Source organism: Pelophylax lessonae (genome assembly GCF_965119305.1).
Source record: "Pelophylax lessonae genome assembly, chromosome: 7".
NCBI classification, from domain to species: Eukaryota; Metazoa; Chordata; class Amphibia; order Anura; family Ranidae; genus Pelophylax; species Pelophylax lessonae.
Genome location: NC_138774.1, coordinates 230,903,475 through 230,918,861, shown reverse-complemented (window position 1 = coordinate 230,918,861; position 15,387 = coordinate 230,903,475). Strand labels below are relative to the sequence as shown.

The 15,387-nt window shown below is 43.3% G+C and overlaps 1 protein-coding gene across 2 annotated transcripts in view; it reads right to left on the bottom strand.

Moving 5' to 3' along the window:
• Positions 1 to 470: 470 nt before the first annotated feature.
• DUSP9 (dual specificity phosphatase 9) overlaps positions 471 to 15,387 on the bottom strand; it is a 114,517-nt gene continuing 99,600 nt past the window's right edge. For both annotated transcript variants that reach the window (XM_082263515.1, XM_082263516.1), the window contains one exon: positions 471 to 2,458. In XM_082263515.1, coding sequence (XP_082119641.1) covers positions 2,154 to 2,458 — 305 coding nt within the window. In that variant the 3' untranslated portion in view covers positions 471 to 2,153. The remainder of the gene's footprint in view (positions 2,459 to 15,387) is intronic.

Genomic DNA, 15,387 nt, shown 5'->3' with positions numbered 1-15,387 from the left:
TTAATAGACATATATTTGCAATATACCCTTATACATAAAATTGTTGATGACCTACATACTCTGCAATTATTGGCAAATTAAAATGATCCTGCTGTGGGCAGAAAGAAGTTACACCAGAGCAACCATGTAAAAGAAGAATATGTACTTTTAAGTTTAATCAAACTTAACTCTATGGGGCTGGGTTCACACTTATAGAAATTGCATGCAGGTTTCCCCACATTCAATTCGCATGACAGGAGGCTGTTACTGGCTCTAAATGAAGCCGATTTAGACACCTCAGGGGTGGCTGCGGTCCACACTGAAAAAGGGTCCAGTGTGTCTTTGGCTTCATTTCAGGTACGAATTCAGGAAAATTTTGTTACATCACTACTATGTCTCCTGTGGGTGGGTAAAACCACAACTCAAAACGGGGGGGGGGGGGGGTTATTTTATTTGACACACCTACAAGTGTCGGATAGCAGCGGTGTTGGTAGATCTGCAAAGAAGGGAGTTTCCACTTGACAGGTAAATATTTCTCTTCTTTTGCAGGGTGCCTCTGGTGCAATATCTTTACTCTTGTGACAGGGTCCCTTTAGTTGTAAAACAACCTCACGGGTTTGGGCACCCTTAGTTTTATACTCTGGTATAAGGCAGCCAACAACTAGATTTTTTTAATTCATAATGAACGCGGAAACTAAAATAAAAAGCTAAAAGAATACCTCCTACACTTTGTTGGACAGTCCAAATCTTTAGACTCAACACAACGAAAGTGACATTGGTTTACCCAAATATAGTCAGATTGTATGGATCAATGGGCAGTCTTAAAAATATCCTATTTTACACCTTTGAGAATAAGAAGTTTCAGAGGTTAATAAATGGTATGAATTTGTAATTGCACCCCCTTAAAATCAAATCTTGCCGACAAATCCTATCAATACTTTTTAGAATTTATGTAACAATCATATTAATAAAACAAGCCATCTTCTTCAGCTCTAGAGGGATATGTTGCCCCCAATAGGCCAGAAGTGGTTTTTCAAAGTGGTTTGGCCTTTGGAGGACACCATGACTTAAAGCAGCGATAATTCCCATCCTGCACTGCAGGGTTGTAGAGCTTACGTAATAATATGTAAATTCAAATTCTTGAAAACAGCCCATCTGCCTACAAGGTTATTTTGAGTGCCAGACAAAATCCTGAGTTCTTATATTTATCTCTTTGCTTTGTAAATTGTTGTAGCCTTGGGCCTGAGAAGAGTGACATGTTTAAGAAAACACCTATGGCAACCAGCCAAGGAGATACACAGTTCAACACAAAGCTAGTAAAACATTAGAATAGAAATACTGTACAAAAGTCAAGAGAAAAAAAAACACATGGCTTTGTATGCTCAGGCCCAACCTGCAATGGCCTGGATTCATCCTGTGCAATGAAGTAGAATCTTGATCGATGTTCGTGGACTCCAGATGGAGTTAGTGTATTTACCACCTGCTCCTTCACTTTCCAAACTCGGAGAATTCCTCTCACAGGATTTATCATTCCAGTCAAGCAAAACAAGTGAGTCAGTCCTTGTCGTGATCCATTTCAAAAAGGAACGTGGTATGTTCCCGGTCTGAGTTTATATTCCCAGTTGAGTATACTTCATTTAGAGCAGCTGATGCCTCTATTCTAAAATTCAGCAATTAGGAAAAATAAATCAGAACAAGGCTAACCCACTGGATGCTGGAAAGGGATTGCGTACTGCTGATAGCTTACTGACTGATGACTTCAGTTAAAGGCTACAATGTAAACTGCTGCTGGTCTTCAAAAGGGTCTTCTCTGAGGTCATCTTTCTTTTGAATGCTTTGGTTCTTATGTGTGATACATTATCCCACCAACTTCCTTGAGAAAGAGCTGTGCTTGACTGTTCAGGTCAAGACACATCAAACTAGAGCCACCGCCGAGGAAATACTGTTGGGTTTTGAAAATGCCCACCTAATGTATGTAAATCTCTTCCCTTTCACAGAAATCCTTCATGCTCGACTGGAAAAGAGACACTGGACTCATTAGAGTTATGTTTGCTTAATCTCAAGACTTGAAGGAGAAGACATATTTTTCAATTTATCTGATGTTCCTCTATAGATGGTTAGGCTCAAAACAGATATAACATTTTGAAAAATGCTCATAATAAGAAATAGCTCTCCTACGTGGAGTCCAGTGAGTCTAGTTCAAAGACATCATCGCTGGAAGGACTGGTGAAAAACGAGTGGCCATGCGGCCGATTGTCATCCGGGCTGCTCAGACCCAAACTTTTCTCAAAATCCAACAACTGGCCCATGAAGTTGAAATTGGGGGAAATGTTGGTTTTCTTGCGTTTTACAAAATCATAGGCATCATTCAGAGACAGGTTGAGTTTCTGCATGAGGTAAGCCACTGTGACAGTGACAGATCGACTGATGCCAGCTAGACAATGAACAAGCACCCCACAATTGTGAGACGCTGCCTCATCTGAAAAGAGAAATGGAACCGCTATTATTACAAAACAGAAGCATGAAATATTACTAGACATCTAATAAAGTTAATGTTTTATGCTGATTCTATTAATACAATTAGTGTTTAGAAATTTTCTGGGGAGGTTATACAAGCAAGAATGGTGCAGATAAGTATACAAGCTGCAAATGTAACTTCTGTAGAGCTGGGTCTCAAAATTCTAGGTATTCTAGTTTACCTGATGTACAGATTGTGGTGTCCACAATCAAGGTGCAATAACTTTGGTAAGGATGCTTTCCAACACAAAAGCCACTGGATGGTGTTTCTGAGTAGATACATAATCTCCTTTCCTTAACCTCAGTAAATGAACAACCCATGAATGAGCACTTTTGTCTTCCAACTGTAGTTAGCCTAAATTGGGAAGATTTACTAGTACTTAAAGCAGTAGCAAACCGCTGTGTGTGCGTGTTTTTTTTTTTTTTTTTTGCAACCTGCAAGGTAAAGTCATAATGTACTAGTATGCATCACATCAGGGATGTAGATAAGAACATCAGTGTACAATATACATTTACATTTTTTTTTTTTTGCGCCGCACTAGGCACTAATGCATTGTTATTTTAATGCAGCTGCCTGCTGTTACTCCACCTGACCACCTGGAGTGCCACCCAGGCTGTAGGCTTGGCTTGGGATGAGGGAGGCTCTGGCTGACAGTGCTCTTGTCTGTCTGCTCCACCTCCACACCTCCTCTCTAGTCCAGACTGAAACTCCAGAGACATGTCTTGCTTTGTCCAGCCAGTTACAGAAGCTTCCAGGAGGACAACAGCACTGAGAGCGGGAGGAAGCGGCCAGCACCTATCCCGCCCACTGACACATATGATCGGCTCCACCTCTTTTCGAGCTGCCACTCCCTGCTATTGGCTGTCACTTGGGGAAGGAGCTTCCTGAGCCTGCGTCTGAGTGCTCTTATCTCAGCTGAGCCTGCCTGCCTGGCTGCTTGAGAGTACCATGTGGAAGGATCATCTTAATTTTCTCTGAAGTGCTGCTGTGCTGAGCTGGAGTCTGGACCTTCACCTTAACTTCAGGAGGACAGGTCGCCAACAACCACCAGGTGTGTCTCTCTCTGTGTGCTGTGTTCTAGATCTGAACTTCAACCATGGATTAAGTTCATGGCTGCTTGAACAGTTGGAGTTAAGTTGTTTCTTCTGTTCTTTTATAAACTCTTTCATAATATCTCTTCTTATCCTCCTTTTATTTCATGCTTGCAATGCATACCTCGGTCTCAACATTAGAGTGGAAAATAGGTGTAAGGTTGATGATCTCTTACAAAAGACAATCCTGCCATTCTGAATATAAGCACAGTGGGCAGGATGGATTTTTTTTTTGTTTGCCCTTGTGTTATCTATTTTATGACAAAGATTGGCTCTGAAAAAAAGGAAGGAGACCTACAAATGAACAGGCTCTCTCTCCCCATGTGTGTGCTATCTGCACATTCACATTGCAGTGGGAACATTCTGAGATTTACACTTGGCTGTATGGAGTGCTGTGCTACTACATTTGAATGCTGCCCTGAAGGTTATTAATCCCTATTTAAATGTATGCTGCAAGTCCTGCTGAGGAAGTTGTTGACCCTTTCCATGCAATGCTAGGCCTACTGGTCTTAGCTTAAACCACAAATAATCTTCTCCCTGAAAGTTAATGCATAATGTGCTAGTATGCATCGCAAACATTATTATTATTATTATCACATTTTTATTACCACTTTATTTTTGCGCGGCTGTTTTGTTACATTTTTTAATGTATTCTGTGTTAATTATCTCACAGCAGAGCAGAGTCGCTGCTTGTATCACCAATTAGTTGTGGTTTTAATAATGATGTTTTTCAAGCGCAGTTTCAAATTTTGTATTATATATATATATATATACTGTATATTTATATATATATATATATTTATAGATATATGTATATATATATATATGTATATATATTTATATATATATACATATATATGTGTGTGTGTGTGTCTGTGCCTCTTTCCCTTGTGTGCTCCTCAGGCTAAAACAGATTCATACTATAACTAGGTATCTGAGATAATGGGAAGTGCTGGCAAAGTTTGTTGATTGAGGTGCTGAGTCTTCTATAATTGCTGTTGTGTTAGTCTGTTAGGCCCTGACAGTTCACATGTAGCAATTTGGGATATCCCTGTGATTCCGCCTGCTGCCACACCCAGATTCCAATCCAAATCGCACGGCAATGCTGGCAAAATGCAGCACGTGTATTTGTGTTCTATTCATTTTTAGTGACACCAAAATGTGGTGTGGTTTTGCTGTGATTGTTGAGCGATTTATCACACAAGCATCCAAAACCACACCATGTTTTGGTGCCACTAAAAATGAATGGAACACAAACACACGTGATGCGTTTTGCCAGCATTGCAGTGTGATTTGGAATTGCAGGCAGAATCACAGGGATACTGCCAGCCCGTGATCCCAAATAACTAAGTGTGAACGGGCCTTAATGACATTGACTAAGGCTGGGCTGAGTCTTCCATTGCTGTTGTGATACTTTTGTGTTTCCCAGGTGCACCGCATTCTAAGTATCTTCTCTTTTTCTTTATGTATGGCGGTGTCTGCAAAGTACCACTTCTCTTGTTCTGTATGCCTGTTTAACAAAAAATCAGTGTGTGCTTTGCTGCTTCATTCCACAAGATGGTGCCCTATGCATCTGCCCAGTAAAGATCTCAAACTGCTACATGTGAAAAGTCAGGGCCTAACAGGCTAATACAACAGCAATAATGGAGGCCCCCGGCCTCAAAGTATTTTATAAGTACAAGGAAGCCCAGGTTTTGTTTACCCATGTCTCTTAGACCCGCCCACTCTAATGTTGTGCCACACCCACTTCTTTGGTGCGGTCACTTCCTTCCTATCATGTCCCTCATTCTCGGAAGCTCGGAAGTTGTGAGGTATGTTCTGTATGTATGAACAATGCACAATGCCACTTCTCTTATCTGGTATGCCAGGTTAACAAAAAAATCAGTGAGTGCTTCCTTCCACAAGATGGTGCCCTTTGCACCTGCCCAGTAAGATTGGCTATTACAGTGCACCACACTGTGGGCAGTCCAATGGCTGAGGGCACTTTACACTGTGTTCTGATGAGGGGGGGAACACAATAGCATAGCTGGGGAGATGTACTAACACAGCGAGTTTTAGTACAGTGATCTGTCCGTTTTTTTTCCTTCAGCCAGTACCCAGCAACAATAGTCAACCAAACTGGGCAATGTTCATAAGAACTGGAAGAAGGCAAAACTGAAATCAGGCTCAATTTTCAAGAGGATCTGAGAAAATAGAATTAAGAATGTGATTGCTTACTATAGTTTTTTCCTTATTCCAGCTTTTTTTAATTTGGCGCAATTTGTTTTTTTTAAAAATACTTTTACTTAGTGCCTACTGCTGAACCCCCCCCCCGGGATCAAAAATGAATCTACGGCCCTGCAGCGCATACAAGCACATTTTGTGAAAATTACATAAAAAACAAAGCCCTCCAGCGACGCGCTTTCCCCTACTGAAAGGGCTTCCATTTTCAGACGGTCTTCCTTCCACTAGTGCTTAACACTAGTAGGGGCACTAATACCTAAAGCAATAGCAAACCACTGTGTGTGCATGTTTTTTTTTTTTTGCAACCTGCAAGATAAACCCATAACGTGCTAGTATGCATCGCATAATAGCATATTATGTGAAACTTACCTAAAAAACAAAGCCCTCCAGCGCCGCAATGTCCCCACTGAAAGGGCTTCCAACTTTACCCGGTCTTCCTTCCAGGTTCGCAGACTCTGGCTGTGTGAGTGGCCGGAGCCGCAATGACGTCAATCCCGCGCATGCACGTGGGAGCCACCGCTTACGGCACGGGACTCTGAAGGAACGGCCGGGGTTGCCTTAGTATAGGCTTACCTATAGGTAAAGGTCAGAGATGCGAGTTTACTTCCACTTTAAGATTAAACAGGCTGTATACTCAAGTACAGTGCAGGGCTTTTTTTTCAGCAGGAACATGGGGGAACACAGTTCCAGCACAGAATGTATGTAATGGCAAGGGGTGCTGGGGTGTGCTGGAGGGTTTATTGTTGCTGGCTGCTTGGGGATCTATTGTCACTGGAGGATCCATTGTAGCTGTGGGGGGGGGGGTCTATTGTTATGGGGAGGTCTATTGTTGCTGGGAGGGTTATATGTTTCTGGGGGTCTTATGTTGCTGGGAGAAATCCACTGTTGAGGGAGGGGTCTATTGTTGCTGACTACTGGAGGGTCTATTGATGTTGGATGCCGTGATATCTATTGTTGCTAGGGTACATTTATTGTTACTGGAGGGTTTTTTGCTGCAGGGGGGTCTATTGCTGTTGGGGAGATCTATTGTTGCTGGGGCAATCTATTGTCGCTGGGGGGGTGTATTGTTGTTGGCTGCAGGGGATCTATTTTATTGGTTTTCCTGCTATTATTAACAAATTCCATACAAATTACTTAGCACCACAAAATTCATTGTTCTTTTTTCTCTAAAAGGGGTGGTACTGGGAGGTGGGTAGGGGGTGGAACCAAGGGAAGGTGCTTGGGGGTGGGTAGGGGGCAGAGACAAGGGGTGACTTGTCCAAATTACTTATTCACAAAGAATGTTACCTTGTAAAGATAATAAATTATATGACACATTTCCTGGGCGTGTTGGATTCCTGGTCCCCCCATTGAGTGTTGTGTCTCTTTTCACCATCCCCTACATCCCTGCAGCACACAGTAGTGACATGGTGGCCGGGGAAGGAGCCCAGGCAATCAGCAAAGGACCGGAAATTTCACACTCCCAGAAATGTGCCATATGAAGGAAATTCCCTGAGATCCATACCTCTTGAAGAGGATGAAGATCAATGGCCCAAGTGGTGTGATAGATGAGCCTACTATCTTTTCTTTGCTAATTTCTCATTTGTGACAGGGTCGCTTTAAAGGGAGCTTGTGAGGATAGACATATGGGTGATATGGCTGTACAGTGTAAATGATTTTATCCTGATGGAGGCTTCACTATTTAGTGAGTTACTGACCTGGAACAAGCATGCAGGTTGGGAAGCCTCCATCATTATAAACAAGTCATCAATACCAGCTTTCGTATTTCTAGTGTCACAGGTTTGCTTTAACCTTTTTGCCAAATACACTTGCGTGTGAATAGTTATTTTTTCAGGCTAGTAATAGGGTTAGATGACTCCAATGCCTTTAAAAGCTCTGTGTGTATAGACAGTTCAGTAAATACCCGAGGACTATTTGCAAAGGGTTGTCAGTAGAGATGAGTTAATTGATCTGAGATTCGTGCATACTTGCTATGAATATTATGCAATATACGATTCATTTTGTAATACTTGAATCCAGTCAACTTGTATTCATTCATTGTATAAGTCCAAGTTAATAGTGTGATTTGTAAATGTTCAGGAGCCTCAGAGAATTGCAATTGACTAGAAAGGGTCAAGTTTCTTCAATCTGCCTGATTTACAGACGTACTTGCTCATCTTTAGGTCAATCAAGAAAGAAATGGAACAGAAGATAAGCACCTGGGTCACAATAAGGCATGCCTCTCCAACTGCCTTTTTTTCTGGTATATATACAGTAGCTCCTTGTATAGCCTTTTGTAAAACGCTTTGTTTAGGCCTGTCATTGCGATAACAATGTAACCATCTATGAGAACCAAGACAGATATCCAAGGGCCTCCATTGTCACCGAAAAGTCTATGGAACTGGAGAATTTTTAAAATTCAATCTCCTAAACATGCATTAAAATTAGGGTCAGGACTATGAAGGGGGGCAGCTGCCCTGGGAGACGTGTCTTTATGTGTTGGTGGGGTGCAACCCATAGAATACATTCAACCAAGCTGAGAGCCTGTCCTCACCACTTCCATCCTTTGCTGACCCTTCTGCTGCCAGGGGGCTGCCTTACCTGAAAGGAAGAGCCCAAGCAGAGCAGCAGAAGTGTCTCTGGTGGTGAGGTCCATTGTCTGCACCAGTGGCGTACTTAGTGGTATGTGTTCCACAATGAGGACTGGAACTGGGGGGGGGGGGGGGGGGGCGTGCGGTTGTCAGGTCAGCCAGCAAAAGACAACTACAGGCACCCACATCAGGGAGAGAGGGGGCATAATTTGGCATTTCTTGCCTTGGGCACTGGATGACCTTGTCCTGGCACTGATTAGGATACACGTATGTAAATATGTGACAATGAGTAGGTGAAATGGTCTTTCATAGATTGTTTCCTAAAGCCAACACGCTTTGGAAAACAATCTTCAGAAGTCCTTTGGGGTAACCCACATCAGGAAGGGGGCGCAGTTTGGTCTCAAACCTTGGGCAAGGAATGACCTTGTCCTGGCACTGATTAGAATACACATGTGTACATATGTGCCGGTGACAATGAGTTGGTGAAATGGTCTTTCGGAGATTGTTTCCCAAAGCCAACCAGCTTTAGAAAACAATCTCAAGAATTCCTTTGGGGTCACCCACATTGGGGGGCACAATTTGGCATCTTCGCCCTGGGCACTGATTAAAATACACACATCTACATGTATGTGCCTGTGACAATGAGTTGGTGAAATGGTCTTTAGGAGATTGTTTCCCAAAGCCAACCAGCATTAGAAAACAATCTTCAGAAGTCCTTTAGGGTCACCCACACTGGTGCGGATTGGGGTTTGGGGCACAATTTGACATCTTTGCCCTGGGCACTGGATGACCTTGTCCTGGCACTGATTAGAATACACACATGTACATGTATGTTCCTGTGACAATGAGTTGGTGAAATGGTCTTTAGGAGATTGTTTCCCAAAGCCAACCAGCTTTAGAAAACAATCTTCAGAAGTCTTTTTCACTAACCCTATATTGAATACTTGCTTATATTCTAATGTATGTTTATGTGATTGACACCCATATAGCAATTTAAAAAAATTTTGAGTTTAAAATTTAAAAGTTTTGAATTACAGAGATTTTTCAGGGTTGGCATAGACACTAGGCAATACAATGGCAATGTTTTGTTCCAAGGAGAGACATAATGTGTTTACTTCACCCCAAAGTCGAGAGAAGACTATTAGACTATTTATCATTATCCAACTGTGTGTCCTAATCAAACAACAATCCCAATAACACCACAGAGTGGAGTAATGTAAAAATAGCTCTCAGACAAAGGCAATAAGTGGCGGGGAAAAGGGAGGAGGGACATCCATTAAGGTAACCTTATCCGGGAGGCAGCTAGATGCCAGACACAAGGTCATTCTCAAAGACATGCACACACAATCGTGTCCTTAAGATGCCCATATAGATAGAAACAAGGATCGTTTACTACTTCAAATTTACTACCACTCCTATATGACCAGTGTGATAGCTTTTTCACATCCATTAGAGAAGCTGAATTTTATCAGTTATCTATTACTATGGATATGCACTGCTCAAGAAAATGAAGGAATACTTTGAAAACACTTAAAAAATATAATTCTGGATATCTATACTGATATGGACTGGGTAATGGGTGTTAGGAACAAAAGGATGCCACATCATTTGATGTAAATGAAAATTATCAACCTACAGAAGGCTGAATTCAAAGACACCCCGAAAATCAAAGTAAAAAATGATGCAGCAGGCTAGTCCATTTTGCTGAAATGTCATTGCAGCAACTCAAAATGATACTCAGTAGTTTGTATGGCCCCACATGCTTGTATGCATGCCTGACAACGTTGGGGCATGCTCCTAATGAGACAACGGATTGTGTCCTGGGGTATTTCCTCCAATATCTGTACCAGGGCCTCACTGAGCTCCTGACCAGACTGAGGTGCAACCTGGTGGCATCGGATGGACCAAAACATAAGGTTCCAGAGGTGTTCTATTGGACTTAGCATTATACTCTCACCACATGAGGCCGGGCATTGTCATGCACCAGGAGGAACCCAGGACCCACTGCACCATTGCAGGGTCCGACAATGGGTCCAAGGATTTTATTGCGATACCTAATAGCAGTCAGGGTGCCAATGTCTAGCCTGTAGAGGTCTGTGCGTCCCTCCATGCCTCCCCAGACCATCACTGACCCACCACCAAACCAGTCATGCTGAACGATGTTACAGGCAGCATAACAATCTTCACGGCTTCTACAGACCCTTTGACGTCTGTCACATGCTCAGGGTGAACCTGCTGTCATCAAGCACAATGCGCCAGTGGTGGACCTGCCAATTCTGGTGTTCAATGGCAAATGCCAATCAAGCTCCATGGTACCGGGCAGTGAGCACAGGGCCCACTAGAGGACGATAGGTCCTCAGGCCACCCTTATGAAGTCTGTTTCTGATTGTTTGGTCAGAGACATTCACACCAGTGACCTGCTGGAGGTCATTTTGTAGGGCTCTGGCAGTGCTCACCCTGTTTCCTCCTTGCACAAAGGATCAGATACCAGTTTTGCTGATGGGTTAAACACCTCCTACGGCCCTGTCCAACACTCCTAGAGTAACTGCCTGTCTCCTGGAATCTCCTCCATGTTCTTGAGACTGTGCTGGGAGACACAGCAAACCTTCTGGCAATGGCACGTATTGATGTACCATCTTGGAGGAGTTGAACTGCCTGTACAACCTCTATAGGGTCCAGGTATCCCTCATGCTACCAGTAGTGACACTGACCCTAGTCAAATGCAAGTGAAAAACAGTTATAAAAGATGGGTAGGGAAAAAATGCCAGTGGCCTCCACCTGTCAAACCATTCCTGTTTTGCAGGTTGTCTCATTGTTGCCCACCTAGTGCACCTGTTAATTTCATTAACACCAAATCAGCGGAAACTGATTAACAACCCCCTCTGCAACTTAACTGACCAGACCAATTTCCCAGGAGTTAAACTGACTTGATGCTAAACAGATTAAAAAGTGTTCCTTTATTTTTTTTGAGCAGTGTCACTGCATTGTAATACGATCTTTAGATTGTAAGCTCCCATGAGCAGCCCCCCCCCCCCCCAACCCTCTTGAGTTATATTGTAACTGTACTGTCTCTTTTTATTTAGAACAAAATTTCAGAAACTGTTGGTGCCATATGATTCCTAATTTAAGATTTAAAGTATCAAGCTAGATCAGTGGTCTCCAAACTACGGCCCTTTGCTTACTTTTATTCGGCACCTGAGGCATTATTCCCCTCACTGTCAACAACAGTGGGTAATAGTTCCCGCCACTGACACCGACAATACGGCACTATTCCTCTCACTAACACCAACAATGGAGAACTATTCCTCTCACTGACACCGACAATGGAGAACTATTCCTCCAACTGACACTGACAGTGGGGCACTATTCCTCTCACTGACACAGGCAGTGGGGCACTATTCCTTCCACTGACACCAATAATGGGGCACTATTCCTTCCACTGACACTGACAATGGGGCACTATTCCTCTCACTGACACCAATGATGGAGCACTATTCCTCTCACTGACACCAATGATGGAGCACTATTCTTCTCACTGACACCAATGATGGGGCACTTCACCTCCCACTGGCACCAGTAATGGGGCAGTATATCCACTGCCACCAGTGATGGGGCACTGTTCCCATTGCCACCAATGAAGGGGCACAATTCCTCCCACTGCCATCAATGATGGGGCACTATTCCTCCCACTGACACCAGTGATGGGGCACTATTCCTCCCACTGACACCAATGATGGAGCACTATTCCTCTCACTGACACCAATGATGGAGCACTATTCTTCTCACTGACACCAATGATGGGGCACTTCACCTCCCACTGGCACCAGTAATGGGGCAGTATATCCACTGCCACCAGTGATGGGGCACTGTTCCCATTGCCACCAATGAAGGGGCACTATTCCTCCCACTGCCATCAATGATGGGGCACTATTCCTCCCACTGACACCAGTGATGGGGCACTATTCCTCCCACTGACAGCAGTGATGGGGCGCTATTCCTTCCACTGACAGCAGTGATGGGGCACTATTCCTTCCACTGACAGCAGTGATGGGGCACTATTCCTTCCACTGACAGCAGTGATGGGGCACTATTCCTCCCACTGACAGCAGTGATGGGGCGCTATTCCTTCCACTGACACCAGTGATGGGGGACTATTCCTCCCACTGACACCCATTATGGGGCACTATACTTCTCACTGACACCAGTGATGGGGCACTATTCCTCCCATTGAAACCAATGATGGGGCACTATTCCTTTCACTAATCCCAAAGATGGGACATTGTTTATTGCCACTAACGTTGGGACATTTTCTACTCCCACTGGCCACAATCCGGAAACCCCCTAAAATTGGACGGACAGTAAACTGGCCCTTTGTTTAGAAGGTTTAGAGCCCCCCGTGCTAGATAAATGAACAAAAGTTTTGTGTTTAGAAGTGTTTTGCATTATTCACATTCTAAAAAAACAAGGGGTGCATTCCTTTTTTAAAACCTGTACTTGGAGAAAAACAGGACGCTATAACTGTTGAACTCCCTTTCTGCAAATGCAAGTTGTCTGTTTGTCATGTCGATCTCTTGGTTTCCATACTATCTGAGTCATCAATCCAAAACATGAGGTTCTCAATGATACAGTTTGAGGGGGCTCCAGAATGTCTCTCTCCAGGTTTTGTAATTCCAAAATCAGAGTTAGGAGCTCGAGGGTTCGAAGTGCTTTGGGTGAGAAGAAGCCTCCAACCTAGCATCCAAATCTTGCCAGAGACCAGCAGGCTGAGTGTGCATTGGAGTGCACCACAATCAAGTGCTTATCAGCAAGTACTGTTTACAGGGCCGTCTTTAACACAGGGCAAAAGGGGCAGCTGCCCCGGGCCTAGTCATTGTTGTGGGGCCCAAAGCAGCACCCCCTTGTGCCCGCACTGCCCACCAAATAGTTGATAAGTGCATTTTGTAGGGCCCAAGAAAATATTTGCCCAGGGTCCTATCAATACTAAAGACGGCCCTGACTGTATACTATAGTGAAAAAGTTTTAGGCAGATGTGAAGAAATGCTGTAAAGCAAGAATGATTTAAATATATTTTAATTGTTTATTTTAATACATTTACAAGATGCAAAGTAAGCAAACAGAAGAAAAATCTAAACCAAATCAATATTTGGTGTGAGTTGCCTTTGGCTTTAAACCAGCTTCACTTCTTAAACTTGCACACTTTTTACACTTGCATAGAGTCTGGGATTTTGGAGGATTAGAGTCAGGTGTATGATGAACTAATTAAACTAAGCAGGTGCTAATGATCATCAATTTCATATGTAAGCTGAAACACAGCCACTAACTGAAACTGAAACAGCTGTGTAGGAGGCTTAAAATTGGGTGAGGAACAGCCAAACTCTGCTATTAAGGTGAGATTTTAGAAGGCAGTTTCCTGTCACAGGTCATACACCATGGCAAGACTGAGCACAACAACAAGACACAAGGTAGTTATTAGGTTTGCACCAATACCAGTACTGGTGCCGATACTAAGCATTTGCATGAGTACTCATGCAAATGCTCCAATACTTGAAACCAATACCTTTGTGGTGCGATTTGAGTTAATACAAATGAATGGACTCAAATCGCACTGCAAAGAATTGCATGTGATCTGAACAGGAATGTGATGTGATTCCTGTCTGATTCACATGTGATTTCCCGCACTGCTTGTCATAGTGACTTCAGCCTGGGTTCACACAGGAGCGACACAGGAAACTGCATGCCTTTCGGGCAGGAATCGCACCACATTCCTGTTCAAATTGCAAGCGATTCTTTGCAGTGTGATTTGAGCCCATTAATTTGGTATGGGCCAAAATTGCACTGCAAAGGTATCAGGACTCGATATTGGCGAGTACTTGACTGAAAGTATCAGTACTTGTACTCGTCGGTAAAAAACGGCAACTGTGCAATCCTAGTAGTTATACTGCATCAGCAAGGTCTCTCCCAGGCAAATATTTTAAAGCAGACTGGCGGTTCAAGATGTGCTGTTTAAGCTCTTTTGAAGAAGCATAAAGAAATGAGCAACGCTGAGGACGGTAGATGCAGTGGTCGGCCAGGGAAATTAATGCAGCAGTGCCTTTAGCACAGAACTGGTGGAAACCAGTGGGAACCAGGTACACCCATCTACAGTCCGTAGAAGTCTGGTCAGAAGTGGTCTTCATGGAAGAATTGCAGTAAAAAAGTCAAACCTCCGACGTGGAAACAAGGCTAAGCGATTCAACTATGCAGACAAACATAGGCACTGGGGTGCAGAAAAATGGCAGCAGGTGCTCCGGACTGATGAGTCAAAATAGCTCATATCAAAAAATGGCTGTAGTAGGAGGCAGTTTGATGGTGAAGGGCTGGAGAGCGGTACAATGATTAGTGTCTGCAGGCAACTGTGAAGCATGGTGGAGGTTCCTTGCAAGTTTTAGGCTGAATTTCTGCAAATGGAGTTGGAGATTTGGCCAGGATCAATGGTGTCCATAATGCTGAGACATTCAGGCAGATATTACCCATTATGCCATACCATCAGGAAGGCGTGTGATTGGCCCCAAATTTATTCTGCAGCAGGACAACGACCTCAAACATACAGCCAATGTCATTAATAACAATTTTCAGTGTAAAGAGGAACAAAGAGTCCTGGAAGTAATGGTTTGGCCCCCACAGAGCGCTGATCTCAAAATCATGGAGTTTGTCTGGGATTACATGAAGGGACGGAAGGATTTGAGGCAGCCTTCATCTACAGAAGATCTGTACTTAGTTCTCCAAGATGTTTAGAAGAACCTACCTGCCGAGTTCCTTCAAAAACTGTATGCAAGTGTACTGTACCTAGAAGAATTGATGCTGGTTTAAAGCCAAAGGGGGGCTCACACCAAATATTGATTTGATGTGGATTTCTCTTTTGTTCATTTACTTTCCATTTTGGTAATTGAAAAAAAAATGAACTATTAACACTTCTATTTCTGAAAGCATTGCTAATTAACAGCATTTTTTCACACCTGCCTAAAGC